The sequence below is a fragment of the Vespula pensylvanica genome, chromosome 4 (assembly GCF_014466175.1).
Source record: "Vespula pensylvanica isolate Volc-1 chromosome 4, ASM1446617v1, whole genome shotgun sequence".
NCBI classification, from domain to species: Eukaryota; Metazoa; Arthropoda; class Insecta; order Hymenoptera; family Vespidae; genus Vespula; species Vespula pensylvanica.
The window spans coordinates 463,630-481,303 of record NC_057688.1 but is presented as its reverse complement, the minus strand read 5'-3'; the positions used below and the strand labels follow the sequence as shown (position 1 = coordinate 481,303).

The 17,674-nt window shown below is 34.6% G+C and overlaps 1 protein-coding gene across 4 annotated transcripts in view; it reads right to left on the bottom strand.

The window, feature by feature from the left end:
- Positions 1-17,674, bottom strand: part of LOC122628851 (rap1 GTPase-activating protein 1-like) — a 119,643-nt gene that overhangs the window by 93,339 nt on the left and 8,630 nt on the right. The window contains exons 1-2 of one of the 4 annotated variants that reach the window (XM_043811595.1): positions 2,490-2,757; positions 349-438 (exon numbers count right to left, since the gene is read on the bottom strand). The exons of 1 other annotated variant lie outside the window; for it this stretch is intronic. In XM_043811595.1, coding sequence (XP_043667530.1) covers positions 349-389 — 41 coding nt within the window. In that variant the 5' untranslated portion in view covers positions 390-438; positions 2,490-2,757. Of the gene's footprint in view, positions 1-348; positions 1,240-2,489; positions 2,758-14,687; positions 15,221-17,674 lie in introns of those variants that run through there. 2 more of the 4 variants (XM_043811592.1, XM_043811594.1) reach the window with 2 other exon arrangements.

The following is a 17,674-nucleotide window of genomic DNA, read 5'->3' as shown; positions in this document are numbered from 1 at the left end:
AATAAAGAAAAGAAAAAGAAAAGAGAGAGAAGGAAAGAGAAACGCAGACGAGAGAAAGGACAAAGAAGGAAGGGACGCAAATCCTGACAAAGGAAATTGTTATACCTGAAAAAAAAAAAAGAAAAACGAAAAAGAATACAAACGACAAAAAGAACAGAGAAACTCAAATCCTAACAAAAAAGAAAAGGAAGGAAACTGTTATACCTGAAAAAAAAAAAAAAAGGAAAGAGAAAGAAAAAAATAGAGAATATAAAGAAGAAATAACGAAGAGAAATTACAAGAAAAGAGGAAAGAAAGAAAGAATACAAAGTTAATTTCTCGTGTAGGATTATCTGGAAAATAACTCACCCCGTATCACCGATGTAATCCAACATACGTATCTTCAGCATCTCGTACAAATATCGGTACTATATCCAAGTGTGCGTTCGTGTGCGCTAGCTATGCACAAGTAGTATTTTGATATCACGTATGGGGTCCCACCAGACAGAAAGAGAAAGAGAAAGAGAAAGAGAAAGAGAAAGAGGGAGAGAGAGAGAGAGAGAAAGAAGGAGAGCAAGAATCGATCTTAATCTCGAATTCGATGGAAGTCGAGAGGTCTCTTCACGAAGGTCTCTTTCTATATCACCAACTCCGAGTTCGAGTCTAATACTCGAGAAATCAAACGGTACAACGTCCCCGATGCGGTGCGCGCGCGAATCGAGTCAGGAATCGAAAAGGTGCGCGGGGCACGTAACGTGACTCACGTTCGTGATAGTAGACCCACTGTGTTAGTTCTCCACTGCGTGGTTCACGATCTGCCCGATAACGTTATCGAGAACGGCCCGTCTTTTTCACCGTTTCTCCCTTATCTACACGACGAGAGCTTCGACTTATTACTTTTCCTTGATTCAAGAGAAGTTGGTAAGAGGAGGTGGAGATAGGTGGAGGTGGAGGTAGAGGTAGAGGTAGAGGTAGAGGTAGAGGTAGAAGTAAAGGAGGTGGAGGTGAAGGAGGTGGTGATGGTGATGGAGGTAGACGGTAGGCGGATCAGTCGGCATTTCGCGGCTTCCTTTTCAAGTTCGACGGCCTCTCCTACCTATTCCTCACTCTCTTTCTCTCTATGCAATCTTACTATGCAATCTTACTACTACTACGTATTCGTCTTAGAAATTTCGAACTTTTGATTTAAGAAAATAACGTTATCCCTTCTTCATTCTCAATTTGCGATGTTTTTCTATCCACATTTCTCTCTCTCTCTCTCTCTCTCTCTCTCTCTCTCTCTCTCTCTCTCTTTTTCTTTTCGTGCAATTTAACAGGATATACAGTAATCGAGTACGTTATCTACAAATTTGTACTTCCAGATTGAAGAGAAATATATCCAATTATCGTTCGCCTCGTTACTCAGATATATAGAGATAGAGATAGACATATAGAGATATAAAGAGAAAGAGATGATCTTCTTTCTTTATCTTGTCTTTCTTTCTTTCTTTTCTTTTTTTTTTTTTTTCTTTTTTCATCTATCAACCATCCACGAGTCCACGATCTGGGGGGTAAGTTCATCGGTCGAGAACGCGTCGCGGCTCATTACGTCTTTCGTCGAATCGCGTCCCTCGATTAGCAGCCGGCTATCCAGTCTGAGATACATCGGTATACCGTTATCGTTTGCGATCGATTAACTCCCCTGATGCATTTCTTCGTTGCTAGCGTATAGCGGACGATCGCGTCGGCAAACGATCGCGGAAGAAGGAGCTTTTTCGCGGGGCTCCAATCGCTCGTTTACTCGATCACGAGATCCACATGGGAAATCTGGCGCATCGTCTTAGTTGCTCTCCCTCTCTCTCTCTCTCTCTCTCTCTCTGTCTATCCGTCTCTATCTCTCCTTCTACCTCTCTATCTCTCTCTTTGTCTCTCTTTTTCTTTCTTTCTTGGCTACCCGTATAACTTCCTTCTTTTTCTTCCTTTTTTTCTAAAGAGTCTCCTTATCGAAAGAGTCTAAACGAGTTCTCCTTTCTCAATGAAGAGTCGATGTCGAGTGTTAGTGGACAATTTTTGCCTTTCATCGATTTCCCTCGTCGTCACTCGAATGACTCGACTTCTTTCTCTTTCTCTCTCTTTCCCTTTATCTCTCTCTCTCTCTCTCTCTCTCTCTCTCTTTATCTCTACCTCTTTTTCTCTCTCATTTATTTAATCAACTTTTTCTATCTCTCTTTCTCTCTCTTTTTTATCGATCACGATTCACGCGTGTATCTTTCCAGAAGATCGAGACGGACTAACTCGAAACACTTCCGCGTTGATCGTACAGTTAACTGTCACTGTTAATCGTTAATCGTTACTACTAACGATAAAACGTATCGTTCAAATGACTATAAGAGAGAAAGGGACAGAAAGAAAGAAAGAAAGAAAGAAAGAAAACACGAAAAAAAAAAAAAAAAGAGAGAGAAAAAAAATAAAGGAGTCTGTTTACACCGAAGCCTCGAGAAATATCCTGTTCCTGTTCATTCGTTAGGTACCTCGTAAAGATGTTTTTCTCTCCCCGTAATCTCACATTATCAGCTTTCCTCTTTTTCCAAGTGAATTTGTAAAAGAGTTAAGCTGACGACGATCGATCGAAAACGAGCTCGATCGATTGCAAGCAACCGAGAAAGATAGACCGCGACGTGACGACGCATCCAAGTGGCGGAGAACTGTTTTAGTGCTTGCTTGCTCGATGCATCGCCACTGCCACTCGGTTCCACCACTCTTTTTCTTTCTCTCTCTTTCTCCACGAATCCTCCTTGTCCTTCTTCACCATCACCACCACCACCACCACCATCACCTCCACCTCCACCTCCACCTCCAACTCTTCCTTCTTCACGTTCACCTCCTCCGGTCGCGTCGAGAGCACGCTCGCGAGACGAGTGGAGGGGCCTCTCGTGCGTGCGTACGCGCGAAACACGAGCCCTCTACGAGCATTTTTTCTTTTTCTTTTTTTTTTTTTTTTCTTTTTTTTTCTCTTCTTCTTCTTACTCCTCTCTCTTTTTCTCTCTCGATCTAGTCAACCGCTCCGATAATCTTTCGGGAAAATGGAAAATCGCTTCTCCCGCTAATGGTTCGCCAAGCTAATTCTCAGATATTCTTCGAAATTTGCATTTCTTGTTTTCTTTCTTTCTTTTTTGTTTTTTGTTTTGTTTTTTATTCCTTTACTTCTTTTTTCTTTTTCTTTTTTTTTTGTTTTTTTTTTTTTTTTTTTTTTTTTTTTTTTTTTTTTTTTTTTTTTTTTTTTTTTTTAATATTTCATTCGCAATTTTAGATAAACGATTGACGTGTCGTTCATATTAACGCGTTGAAGAGATTTATGTTATATCTTGTAATGCTTTTCGTGGCTCGAAGGTACGGTGAATTTCTTTGTCATCTTTTTTTTTTTTTTTTTCTTTTCTTTCTTGAATTAGGTCTTAACTTTCTTCTTAGATAATGAAATTTTGATTAGTTAAGTGTCATAAAAAGAAATAGAGTCCGTAAAATTGATGAAAAATTGTAGGTAATAATAGTTTGTTTAACCTTTTGCCCTATAACATCGCAGTAATATTTCTTTTTAGAACTTTTGTTTCACTTCTGATATGACGTTTCATTTATTTGATAAAACCAATAAAAAATAGTTTTAAGGAAATTTCTTTTCGAAGGAAATATGTATGCGCATACGTAAATATCGTAGAAGCTAGTGATCTTGAGAGGTCTTCGAAATTTGCATGTTTTTCTTTTTTAATTTTTTTTTTTTTTTCTTTTTTTCAATTTTACGAAGAAAGTACGGTTGACATGTCGTTGATTAAAACGATCATCGTCGGAAGAAATTCATGTTAAATATTAAATAAAATTTTCGATAAATTAAAGATATGGTGAAAATTTGTTCCTCGTATTTTTCAAATTAAATCTTAATAATGAAATTGTAATCTTTTAAATGTCACAAGAGAAATCTTAAAAATGATTAAATAGAGTCCGTAAAATTGATGAAAAATTATAGGTAATAATAATTTATTTAACTCTTTGCTCTATAACATCGCAATATTATTTCTTTTTAGAACTTCTAACAACTTCTGATATGACGTTTCATTTATTTGATAAAACGAATAAAAAATAGTTTTAAGGAAAACTTACTCTCGAAGGAAATTTGTATGTACATACGTAAATATCGCAGAAGCTAGTGATCTTGAGATACCTTCGAAATTTGCATGTTTTTCTTTTTTAATTTTTCCTTTTCAATTTAACATGTCGTTTTTAACATGTCGTTGATTAAAACGATGCCAGAAGAAATTTATCTTATATATTAAATAAAATTTTCGGTAGATTAAGGATACGATGAATTTGTTTTTCATATTTTCCGAATTAAATCTTAATAATGAAATTGTAATATTTTAAATATCACAAAAGAAATCTTATGAACGATTCGATAAAGTTTGCAAAATCTTTGATCACTATGATATGATGATATTATTTCTTTTTAGAATTTTCGACAGAATTCTGCCGTGCCATTTCACTTATTTAATAAAAAAAAAAAAGTGAATAAAAAATAATTTTATGGAAAAATTACTTTCAAAGCATATATGTATGTATATACGTGAGTATTGCATACGTCAATGATTTTGAGATAGCTTTGATATTTGCGTCGTTCTGTTCCTTTTTTTTAATTTCTCTTTTTCAATTTCACACAGAAAGTATGATATCGACACGTTGTTGATTAAAACGATGATCGCCAAAAGAGAATTATTTTATATCTTAAATAATATTTTTTCTGAATTAAAGATATGTTGAATATATTTGTCATATTTTTTTCAATTAAATCTTGATTTATTTTGTTGAATAATAAAATTTAAATCATCTAAATGTCACAAAAGGAATCTTGAAAACGATTGAATAAAGTTGACAAAAGTTTGAATAAAATTTATAAAAGATTGTAGGTAATAATAATTTGTTCAATTCCTCGTACAACTATGTCGCAATACTATTTCATTCTAAAACTTTTGATTCAACTCTGACATTTCATTTATTTAATAAAACAAATGAATAAAAAATAGTTTTATGAAAAAGTTACTTTCAAAGGATACACGTACGTATATATTCATGTCTGTACGTGAATACGAACAAAAAATTAAATTACGGTTCACCGAGAATGAACAAGAAAAGTAATTATAATACTTATAAAAAATTAGGTTTAATATAGAAATCTAAATATTCAGAGAATTCTTAAAATTAAATATTTCAACAATTGCGCGTGTATATATGTATACCTACGTGATACGACGAAACCTTAAAAAAGAAAAACCACAGAAAAAAAAAAAAAAAAAAAAAAGAAAGCAAAACGAAAAAATTCAAATCAAAATTAGATGAAAATAATTAAAACGACGATAGTTAATAATACAAATTTTGCAAAATATTAATATCTTTAAAAATATGATTGCCATTATACGAGGTCGAAAACGTGTTCGCGATATTATCGGACCGTAATTAAATTCTCTTTTCGAGTGTTGAAGGGGAAAAAAGGATAAAAAAAGATTAAAGGAAGGAAGAAAATGGCTGACTGAATCTTGGCGATAAAGGAAGGAAGGAAGGAAGATAGGAAGAAAGAAAGGAAAAAAAGAAAAGAAAAAGGACAGATAAGAAAAAAAGGGGGAAAAATTCAAAAGAAAAGAAAACGGAAAAGAAAAAAAAAAAGAAAAGGAAAAGGAAAGAGATGAGATGAGATGTTGCTCGGTAGGAAAGAGCATGGATAGGTCTTACGGTTGAGACGTGGTTATCCAGAGGTTGGCTCGTTTCTCGAAGGAACTAGTATTATAGAGGAGGAAAATCGTCGAGGCTCGTGCCGTACGCTTCCTACGTATTTTTCTCTCTCTCTCTCTCTCTCGCTATCTTCTTCCCTCTTTCTTTCTTTTTCCCTCTCGCGAAAAGTGCAACGAGTCGAGCAACTTTACGATCTCACCACGACTTTGCTTCGTTACCTCAGCGTTCGTTGAAAGAGAGCCACAAAATGGCTCTCTCTCTCTCTCTCTCTCTCTCTCTCTCTCTTTCTCTTTCTCTCTCTCTCTTTCTCTTTCCTTCTTTCTTTCTCACTTTCTATCTCTGTCTCTCTTTCTCTCGGTATTTCTCATTTTCACGGAGAATCCGAACGAAACGAGACAACTCGAGTTTCAGTTCCGTCCAAGAGTTTCCTCTTTTTTTTTTTCCTTTTATTTCTTTCAAAAAAAAAAAAAAAAAGAGAGAGAGAGAGACAAAGAAAAACAAAAAAAAAAACAAATCAAACAGACAAAAAAGAAAGCCGTGAGAAATTTATTTCTCCTTCCGTTCATATTTCATTTAGGAAGAGAATATCTTCTCTTATTTTCTTTCATTCTTTTTATTTTATTTTATTTTATTTTATTTTATTTATTTCTTTTTTTTTTTTTTTTTTTTGAAGAATCGACCTCTTTCAAACACTTCGTATATTTTTTCTCGACGATACGTCACGTAGATTCTTATTCTTTCTTCTATTATTTGAGTTAAAAGAAGGAAATACAGGTGACAAGTATGATCGTGAATTTTTGGGTGATAAGTAATCGAGTATAAGGTATCGATAACTCGAGAATGCACTTATCTAAGAAAGCTCGTGGCTTTAAGAATAAAAGGAGCTACTCTACCCAATCCGTGAGTATGTATTATCTTTTAGATTTTCTCTCGTGTTGTCCCACTCCAATGAGAGCCTTCTTCTTCTTCTCATATCTCTCGTTGAATATAAAAAGGTCATTGTGCTATTGGTCAATAAACTTACTCTTATAATATGATAAAAGAATAAACGAAAGAAAAAGTAACAAGAAAACTAACGAAGAAACATGACACCTGTTATTATAGATATCCACGTTTGTGTATATAAAACCAACCGATATTATTCTACTATTTAAAATGAAAATACTCATACAGTCGTAGAGTCAACTACGGACCGCAATTTCCCTAGAATTTTAAAATGTAAATTTATCTCGAGGTATGTTAACCATGGAGAGTAGGGATTCTTGCGTGCGAGCATGGAACCTATGAAAAAATAAATCCAATCGTTCAAGAAACATACGTTGGTTATCTTTTCTTCTTTTTTTTTTTTCTTTTTTTCTTTTTCTTTTTTTTTTTCTTATATATATACATATACATATACATATATATATATATACATTATATTATATTATATTATATTGTATATTTATATAATATATATTCATAATATGTAATATATTTTATAAATATATTTCATATAAATATACAATATAATATAATTATATTTACATATAATATATATTTATAATATGTAATATATTTTATTAATATTTTATATAATTTATATTATATAATTAATATTTTATAATTAATATAATATTTTGTCTTCGAATTGTTATGTCGTCACAGCCAACATAAACCAAGATACGAATATTTGTTTGTTGTAGAATCCCTCGAGAAGCCACAAGAAGATAAGCTCTTCAGGAAGTTACGTATGTATGTATCAAGTACCTACAGACTGCTCTTTCTTTTCGGTCAGCTAACAAACGGTTAGTTCGGTTAATGTAAATAATGATTATTGTTCTTTTTAATCGTCCTGAAATATATCTTATCTTTTCTTTCTTTTTCGATCGTTATCTTTCGTCAACATATATATGTACATATATGTATATAAATCTGTATTAAATTTCATCTAAGCCAAAAAACATATTTCTACTTTTTTTCTTTTATGTTTCAAAGTAGAATTAATTTTATTAATATTATATGTTTCTTTATTAATCAATGTTACATCGTTAATCAATGTAACTTAATAACGTTAATCAAAGTAATATGAATTTCTTGAAAATTTTTTGAAAATATTATAAATATATAATATATATATATATATATATATAAATATCTAATTCATATACACAAATTTATATTATATATATATTTATATATATATACTTTTTAAATTATATATCATATATATATATATATATAAATTATATTTAATATAATAATACTATCAATACAAGCGACATCACAACTTTTTCTTCATATCATATAATTCTCACATAAAAATTGAGCTATAAAACAAAGTAAAGAGCTATAAAAAAATATTATTAAAAAATAAAAAAAAAAAGAAAAGAAAAGAAAAGAAGAAAGAAAGAAAGAAAGAAAAATGTTTCGGACACTGTAATAATTCAACTGTCTTTTATATTCTTATTTTTTTCTTGGTAGAAAGAAAAGCAAAATTTAAAAAAAAAAAAGTAAAATTTCTCTCTCTCCCTCTCTCTCTCTCTCTCTCTCTCTCTCTCTCTCTCTCTCTCTCTCTCTTTCTCTTTCTACGTACGACAAGGAAGAATTTACATTACTATAAATGTTATGGTAAAGCGCGGAACGATTATTTCCCCTTCACGCATAGCATCTTCGACGGAAATCTTATCGTAAACGCCAGCGAGTCGTTAAAAATTTTATTGTCGCCCGCCCGTGCAAATCCAACAACAACGCTTGGACGAATGAGTCTCTGAGCGGTGGCTCGTTAAATTCTTCTAACAACAACGTCGTTGTCGTCGTTGTCGTTGTCGTTGTCGTTGTTGTCGTTGTCGTCAGTCCGTCGATGAAAATAATGGCAATAAACTTTTCAAACTCGTCGACGTAACCCTTTGTTTTTTTTTGCTCTCTCTCTCTCTCTCTCTCTCTCTCTCTCTCTCTCTCTCTCTCTCTCTCTCTCTCTCTCTCCCTTTTTCTTCTTATTCTTACCTTTTTTTCTTCTTTTTCCTGAATTTCTATCTTACTAATATAATTAGTTTTACCTTGAATACAACGTACTAACGTAATTACATTGTTAATTAGTACCATGTCTCTATCATGAAAAGTACAAAATATTAACAACCGTTCAAAGAAACATTTCTATCAATAAGATTCGTGATTAAAATCAATTTCTTAAAAAAAAAAGGAAAGAAAGAAAAAAGGGGGAGAAAAGAAATCAAGTACGCGATGAAAATACTTACAGGATAATTATTATCCTTCTTTTCGTTTTTTCTGACAAAGGGGTGAGGTTGAAAAAGAACGAGAGAAATAAGAGAAGAAAAAGAGAACAAAATAAAACAGAAAGAAAAAAGAAAAAAGAAAAAGAAAAAGTAGAAGAAAAGGAAGGAATGGATCAAATGGAAAGTTTCGTAGTGGACGACGGTCTTCTTCTCTCTTACTCCAGAGGGGACTCCACAGGGGATATTAAAAAAGGGAGGAAGCCTTAAATATTCGAGCAACCCTTCTCTGAAGTAGAATCTTTCACCCTCCCTCTAGACAGACTAAGTTTCTTCGACCGTATCGGTGAGCTCTCTCTCTCTCTCTCTCTCTCTCTCTCTCTCTCTCTCTCTCTCTCTCTCTCTCTCTCTCTCTCTCTGTGTGAAGTAGGCCGTTATCTTGATCGAAAGATCGACGAGAAAAAAAAATAGTGGAAAGAAATGCTGTTACAAACGACCCCCATGCTTTTTCTATGAGGGTACTTCGCAGACGTCGACGATCGTATCTCCTTTCGATTACGCGTCTCGTTTCGATCTTTGTCACATCATCGAGTACCTATACACTTTCTTTCTTTTCTCTTCTTCTTCCTCTTCTATTTTTTTTATGAGTGTGTGTGTGTGTGTGTGTGTGTGTACTTCCTTCTAACAAACGTTTAACACCTACCAACTAATTGTACTTACGATAGTCCCAATGAAATAACAGCTGTTCTGAACACGCACGAGATCACACGCTCTTCGATCTAACAATAAGATAAAGATCGACACGTGCGAATTAAATCTTGATCTGCGAATACTTACGAAACATTGAATTTGATTACTAAACGTGAAATAAAATGAATCCGGCGATTAATCTGTCCGTTTAAATTATCAACGATCGACAAACGGAATCGAATAATCTGACTAATTTCTCTTCAAGAATTATCTGTTATCGACGCGATCTTAAATAATGTTCAAACTTTACTTAGTTCTCAAAGCTTCTGACAAAAGGATGATACGGGTAAACTTTCTCGTTAAAATCGAATATCTCGTTAATTAAAGGAAGTACTGGTAAAACGAAAACTAAATCTCTCGTTCGAATTAGAATGAAAAGAATGTAACGACGGAAAAGGTAGTAAAGGTAATGGAAAAGGAAACAAAAGGAATAAATGAAAAAAAAAAAGAGAAGAAAAAGCTTTCGTTAGGAAAAAAATCGAACGTTTCAGGGTAGCAGTAGTAACCCCTTTTCGAATGGAATCCTTTCGAAAGATTCAATTAACTAACTTCGAGGGGGAGGTTCAAAGGTGGTGGAAGTTTACGTTCAAGGGGTTGAGAGGATACACGTGTGAATGAAAGAAGAGGGATGCGTTTGAAGCAGAGAGAGAGAGAGAGAGAGAGAGAGAGAGAGAGAGAGAGAGAGAGAGAGAGAGAAAGAATAGTCAATCACGAGAACGTTGGTTCATTTTTTCCACTCGTTTGTCCATTGTAAGGACGAGAATAAATGTTGGTAGTGGTGGTGATGATAGTGATGGTAGTAATGGTTTATGGTGTTGGTGATAGTGTTTGTGAGAGAGGGCTGGATGTATAAAAAAAAAAAGAAGAGAAGAAGAAGGGGAGGAGGAGGGTAGTAGTAAATTTAGCAGAATTATCTTCGATGGCACCCCGTCGTCGAGCGATCATTAATCCTTGTCCAAGAGTTACCCAGAAATTCCTTTCGAGCGAGCAAATGTTGTGGACGTTAGAACCTTTATCAATTTTATCGTGGAAAACTTTCGCGTAGCTTACGAACTAAAACAAGTTTAAACGTGGTAAACATTCGGTGAGTTTCGTGCCAGCGTAAACATTTTATCGGTCTTACGTGTAGGAAAGGAATAGCTTTGTACTCGAAAAATCAAATTTACGAGCTCCTTTCGTTTACGGTTCTGTAAACAGAAGAATTTGATACTTCAGAAAGTTATCACGAAAATGATTCGATATCGACGCAATCTCGATGATAGAATTTCTTTCTTAGCGATTCACTTCAAAGCAACGAAAAAAAAAAAAGGGAAATAAAGAGTAAGAGAGTAAGAGAGTAAAAGAGAAAGAGAGAGAGAAAGAGAGAGAGAGATAGAAAATCATCCCGAAGGGAGTCCCCAGCTTCCGCAGCGCATCCGTTCCCATCTCAAGGTCATCTCCGTTCCTCCATCTCTTCGTGTCCGGCCTACTTATCGGGCAGCAGTACCACGACGACGAATTATTGCGTAATCCACGTGTTACCTCCTGGTACAACTAATTTGTTGCTCAACGAGTTCACCACCTCCACCTCCACCTCCACCATCACCTCCTCCTCCTCCTCTTCCTCCTCTTCATTCTCCTCCTTCTCTTTGTTAGTCGGCTCGATGCTGATCTCGATCGTGTTCCGGAATGAGGATGTCCTCTCTCTCTCTCTCTCTCTCTCTCTCTCTCTCTCTCTCTCTCTCTCTTTCCCTTCCTTCTCTACTAACCCTCTTTCACGATGAACCGATCCTCTTGCTTCCCCACCCTTAATATAATCTATATCATATAAAAAAAAAAAATCGTGTATAAACTAATGGGGATGGCATTGAGAGGATACGACAACGTACGTAAAGCGACCACTTGTCTCTCTCTCTTTCTCTCTCTCTCTTTCTCTCTCTCTCGCTCTCTCTCCTTTTTAATTCGTCGAGAACCCTGTGCAAACTCGTGGTTGATAGAATGAGAGAAAAAAATAAAATAAAAAATCAAAAAAAAGTGTTAAGCGAGTGGAAATCTGATAGAGATCGTGTGGGACGATCTACAGCACCGTTTTGCGGTTTACCACGAGCAACCATCGATTTTTCAAACCTATCGATTTACCTACGATATCGCTATCGATCAATAATATAGGGTAGCTCAGCGAATGGAAAAACTTTTCCGTGCGTAAACAATAGCTGTGGCGTATGTTACGTTTCAAATAAAAAATTCATCGATTCCCTTTCATTATTTTTTACAAACACTGCTATTTTAATAGTTATATCTATACAAAATTGGTACCGTGTGAATAATTATTTTGTAGTGTTCTTTATTCTTGCGCACGTTACTTCCCATATAAAAATTTGATGATTCTCTTTATACCAGATTTTTTTTTTTTTTTACCAATACTGATATTTTAGTATATAAAAAAAAGAATGATCACCACGTACAAAATCATTCCATTATATATTACTTTCTAAATAAATAATCGAATCTTTTTCAACAATTTTTTACGAGCACAAATATTACAGTGTAAACAAAAAAAAATATATATATATATTCACAGTGTAATTAATCATTCCGGCGTACGTTATTTTCTAAAATAAAAATCCGTCGATTCTCTTTGCATCAGTTCCCCCTTTTTTTTTCTTTTCTACGAACAGTACATATATTTCAATACATATAAAAAAAGAAATTTCACACTGTAAACAATCATTCTAGCGTACGTTATTTTCTAAATAGAAATTCGTCGATTCTTTTTCGCTAGTTTTCTACAAAAACAAGTATATTTGTCTATAGCAATGGGACAATGTGGACTGAACTAGTTTGATTTCTTTTTTTTTTTTTTTTCTTTCACTTCTACAACTCTCAATAATTCTTTCTCTCTCTTTCTCTCTTTGTCTCTCTTTCTCTCTCTCTCTCTCTCTCTTTCAACAGGTTAGACGAAACGACGAGGAGTAAGCGGCCGAGCACTTGTTGAATGAAATGCATATCCATCGTACACAAGCTCGTTCTTCGTTGCCTTTTATTCGTATAGAAAAGGGGGTATATTGTTTTCCTTCCTACGCCGATGAAATCTCGATCCAGCAATGTATCTCTATTTCTCTCTCTCTCTCTCTCTCTCTCTCTCTCTCTCTCTCTCTCTCTGTCTGTCTCTCTGTCTCTGTCTCTCTGTCTCTCTTCCTCTACATCGATCGTATGTAGACACATATGTACGTGCATATCCTACGTAAACTATGGAGAGGTTTCGTAAAATAATAATCCAACGTTTATTTATCGGACGTTGAATCCTTCTCGTTACGTCGATAAATGTTTTCTTAAAAAAAAAAAAAAAAAAAAAAACAACAAATAAAAAAAAAACAAAAAAAAATTGAAAAAAGAAAGAATAAAATACATATATATATATATATATTTATTTATATGCGTGTGTATATATATATATACACATATACAAGTATATAAGAGAAAGCAAGAGTAAAATAATACGAGTGAAACGAAAAGTTATTTAAACGGGTTGAAACGAATTGAAACGAGGGGAAAAGTTTCAATATAAAATCCGAACTTACAAGTTAATTTCGATTCAAAAAGAGAATATGATTACTATACTATGAACCAAGAAAATAGGGAAACTTGAAGTTTCACGTAAATCCTATAATAAAATGGCACAAAGGTTCTCTCTCTCTCTCTCTCTCTCTCTCTCTCTCTCTTCTGTCTTTTTCTCTATCTTGTCCCTATACTTTAAGTTATCCTACATTCGAGCACTTTCTTCATTGTCCTCCGTACAACGTAATGAACGGTCTTGCTCACCTAATTGCAAGGAACAAGCTCTTACGGGGATTACGATTTTCCTATATACTTTAAGAACGTTACACCAGCGTTTGCTTTCTTACGACGAACTACCCACGATTACGTATGTAACTATGAAATGAAAAAGCAGAAAAAAAAAAGAATTAGAAAAAGACGGAATAAATAATGAACAAACTTTAAATTCCACTGTACTCCTTTTTTCTGTAACGATTTATTATCTCTTTCTCTCGCTCTCATTCCGTCCATTTCGATATTTTCAAAATTACGAAATATAATTCGCGAGGATACATAAAGAAAAATTAAATTGACAAATTCATCGTAAAATTTGTTTTTTCTTTTTTTTTTTAACGATCGTTACTTCGAATATATCTCGAATATATTGGACACGATCGATATAATTTTTATTAAATTTTAATCTATCAATAAATAAGATAACAAAATGTATGTATCTAATTCACGACATATGTATTAACATATGCGTATTAATACGTCACTTTTAATCATATTGTACAGACTATTCGGTTAATGTTTCTTACTTCTTTTTCATAACTTACAATCAATATCTTCAAATGTAACGATGTAACCTGTCCATCTATCTATATACCTTTCATAGTATAAAAAAATAAAATTTTCGAAAAACATGTTAGGAGGATAGATCGAATGAAAACGAGCATTGTGTAAACTTAGATAACGTCGGTTACGAGGCGATAGTGCGTTACGAGTTCGGTAGCATCGTTGATTATAGATCACGATTTCATTATATACTCGAGAATGTTCAGATTCACGTTATTCGTTACACACTAAACGAACGCACTCTTTCTCTTCATCGACCGAGAAGATAATTGAATAGATAATCGACACTCAAAGTTTGTTTCATAATTCCCGCCTTTATAACGAACTTTCCAAATTTCTCAACCACTCGTATTAAAATTTAAAGATGGAGGAACAATTGTAATCGAACTTAACCTATTACGTCAATCGTTTTAAATCGATTTCTTTCTTCTTCCTTTCTTTTTTTTCCATCGAAGAGAAGATCATGCATAATACATTCGAACGTGAGAATGTACGGTGAAGAGAAACACCAGCGTCGGGTGATAAATCACGAAATTAGGTCGTAAAAAAAAAAAAAAAGATGAAAAAAAGAATAGAAAGAAAAGAAAGAAGAAGAGGAGGATGAGAATGAGAAGATCTAACCTGTGGATTCCGAGACGGGCTTCTTGCGAAGATACGCTACGAGGTGGCGACGTCTTGGTAGCAGAATTCGCACGAGACTCAAGAACGGTGGGTACCTTGAGAAGATCGGAGGAGGAAAGATGATGGCCGTACTCGCGACAGGTCCAAGGGTATCCGACGATCCGATCCTCTTCTTTCGTACCTTGTTGCCTTTTCTTGGTAGCACCCTCCCCCGCACCACCGGCACCCTCGGACAAGTGTCGTATCAAGGGTCGACGCATCTCGTATATAATGGATTATATCTATCTACGTATGATATATATATATATATATATATATGTATATATGTGTTTATATATATGTATGTATGTGTATATATATATATATATGTATATATATATGCTCTTCTCTTATCTCTTAACTCCTTCGATATTATATAGTTGTTATACTCCTTTGAACGACGTTCAGCGCGTTGTCGAGGCCAGGAAAAGAGACGTAATAGCTGCACGAGTTCTCTCGCGAGACTGTGTGTTTACGAGCCTCCCCCTCCAAAATGTTCGTCCACCTCCTCCTCCTCCTCCTCCTCCTCCACCTCCTTCATCTCCGCCACCTCCTTCGCTCTCACGCGACTCGCGACGAACCTACGTACGAACCGCGAACGAGCACCGGCGAACTTCTACTTTACCGACCGAATCGTTCGCTTTCTCAAAGATAGCGCCACTTTCGGTTAACCTATGCCGAATTTCTCTCGGCTTACGATTAACTCAGCCGGATCTAGGTCGAATTACCGACCGAGCTGAGGAAAAACCAATGAAACCTTTCCCTCGCTAAACTCGAGGAAATAATTTCGCGATCGATGGAGCTTTTTTCCCGGAGATGGATAAATGGATGGATTCGCGTTTTTTCCGAATCTTTGTTTCTCTTTTTTCTTTTCTTTCCCCATTTCTATTGTTGCCAGGTCGGGAGAGGGAGAGGAAGAGAGAAATAGATGTCGAGAGAGATACAGAGAGAAAGAGAGAGAGAGAGAAAGAGAGAAGAGAGATCGCTTTTCTTTTCTCTCTCTCTCTCTCTCTCTCTCTCTCTCTCTCTCTCTCTGTCTCTCTCTCTCTTTCTATCCTCTATTCTCCGCGTAAATGTACCTAACCTAAATACTGGAAACTTCTCGAGATGCATACACGTATATGCATCCATGTAAATTCTCCGACTACTTTTTAAGCGGAATAATTAACGAATTACGAAATCTTTACTAAAGAAGCTCGTTAATTTTCTTAAATAGAATTCGACATGTATGTATGTATAAATGTACATACACACACACACACACACATATATATATATATAAAATGTACGATACGTATGTATCGTAATGTAAAGAGAGAGAAAAAGAAAAGAAAAAAGAAGAAGAAAAAGAAGAAGAAGAAAAAAAAAGACGAATTGCGAAAGAAAGTGCGACGTAACGAGTAAAAAGTCATTAGACGTCATTATAATATATTCTTCGTCGAATAGACATCGAGACTCGTGATAGGATTAAGGAAGGAGAAACACAGAGAGAAAGATAGACAGACAGACAGACAGACAGACAGACAGATAGAAAGAGAAAAAGAGAGAGAATCGCGAGAGAGCGTCGTTTTCTTCGTGTCATTAGGCGAACGTTACGTAAGTAAAGGTATTCCCCCGCGATTTAGAGGGGAGATGGAGTCAAAGAATGCGCTGAGATCATTATCCATTATAAAATCTTTAGAGATCTTGTCGTCTTTGAGTTCTTTCGTCCTGTCAGGTAGCCATTTTGAATTTTCCACTTCGTTGCGAATGTGAACCGCACGAAGGAGCATATTAAAGCACGCGTACTATACTTAACTCTTCTCGAATGACTCACTTTCGCTCGCTATCGTTTCCACCATCTCCTCCTTCACCTCCTTCACCTCCTTCACCTCCTTTATTTCCTCCTCCTCCACCTCCTCCTTCTCCTTCTCTTTCGTATTTCTCTCCAATAAGTTTTTATTTCTTACCTAATTACACCTTCGTACTCGTCGTATGATTCTTTATACGGTTCTCGTCCAACGCGATCGAATTATGTATTTTTTCTTTCTTTCTTTCTTTCTTTTGTTAGTTCGTTCGTTCGTTTTTTTTTCTCTTTTTTTTTTTTTTATTATTGTGTGTGTGTGTGTGTGTTTTTTTTTTGTTCCTCCCTCTCCCACGAAGTTCTTTTCTCGTTGCGAAAAAAAATACGTTCGTCGCATTTTTTCTTCTTCTCCAAGAAAAAAGATTGGCTTAAGAATGAGCTCACCCATCGCGCCGATAAAGCAAACAATTTATTTCTCGAAACTTGCCTCCTCGTGATAAAATATATTCGCATAACGATTCAACTTGGTAACATTGTTTAAAGGTTAATAATAATAGTAATAGTAGTAATAATAATAATAATAATAATAATAATAATAATGATAATAATAATAATAATATCGAGAATTAATAATAATCAATAATGATAATAATAATAATAAATGATGAAGATGATCATGGCGGTAGTAACGACGATGAAGATAAACAAACGTAAAGGGAATAAAAGTTTCACATAAATTCAAGTTCAAATCTTATTAGATACCTGAAGCATGCGCGCTTTGTTTTTTTTTTTTATCTTTTCTGTTTCTTTTTCTTTTCTCTTTTCTTTTTTTATCCGATGTAAAAGAAACATGGATTTAGTATCGTATCGTCTTTCGTAAGAGGAAAATAGAATTGGAATGTTTGATTAAAAAAAAAAAAAAAAATAAACGATTGTTTAGACAAACCGTGTATCTAGGTTAGACAGAAGATCGTTGGGACGATTAAGCTGGCTAAAGATGAGGGATTGCGATAGAGGGGTGAAGATAAGGAAAGAAAGAAAGAAAGAAAGAAAAGAAAAGAAAAGAAAATAAAAATAAAAGAGAAAGAACCTTGGAAAGAAGAAAGAAAAACAAAGAAAAGAAGAAAGGGGTGGTGGGAGATGGATCTTCGATTTGGAAGCTGAC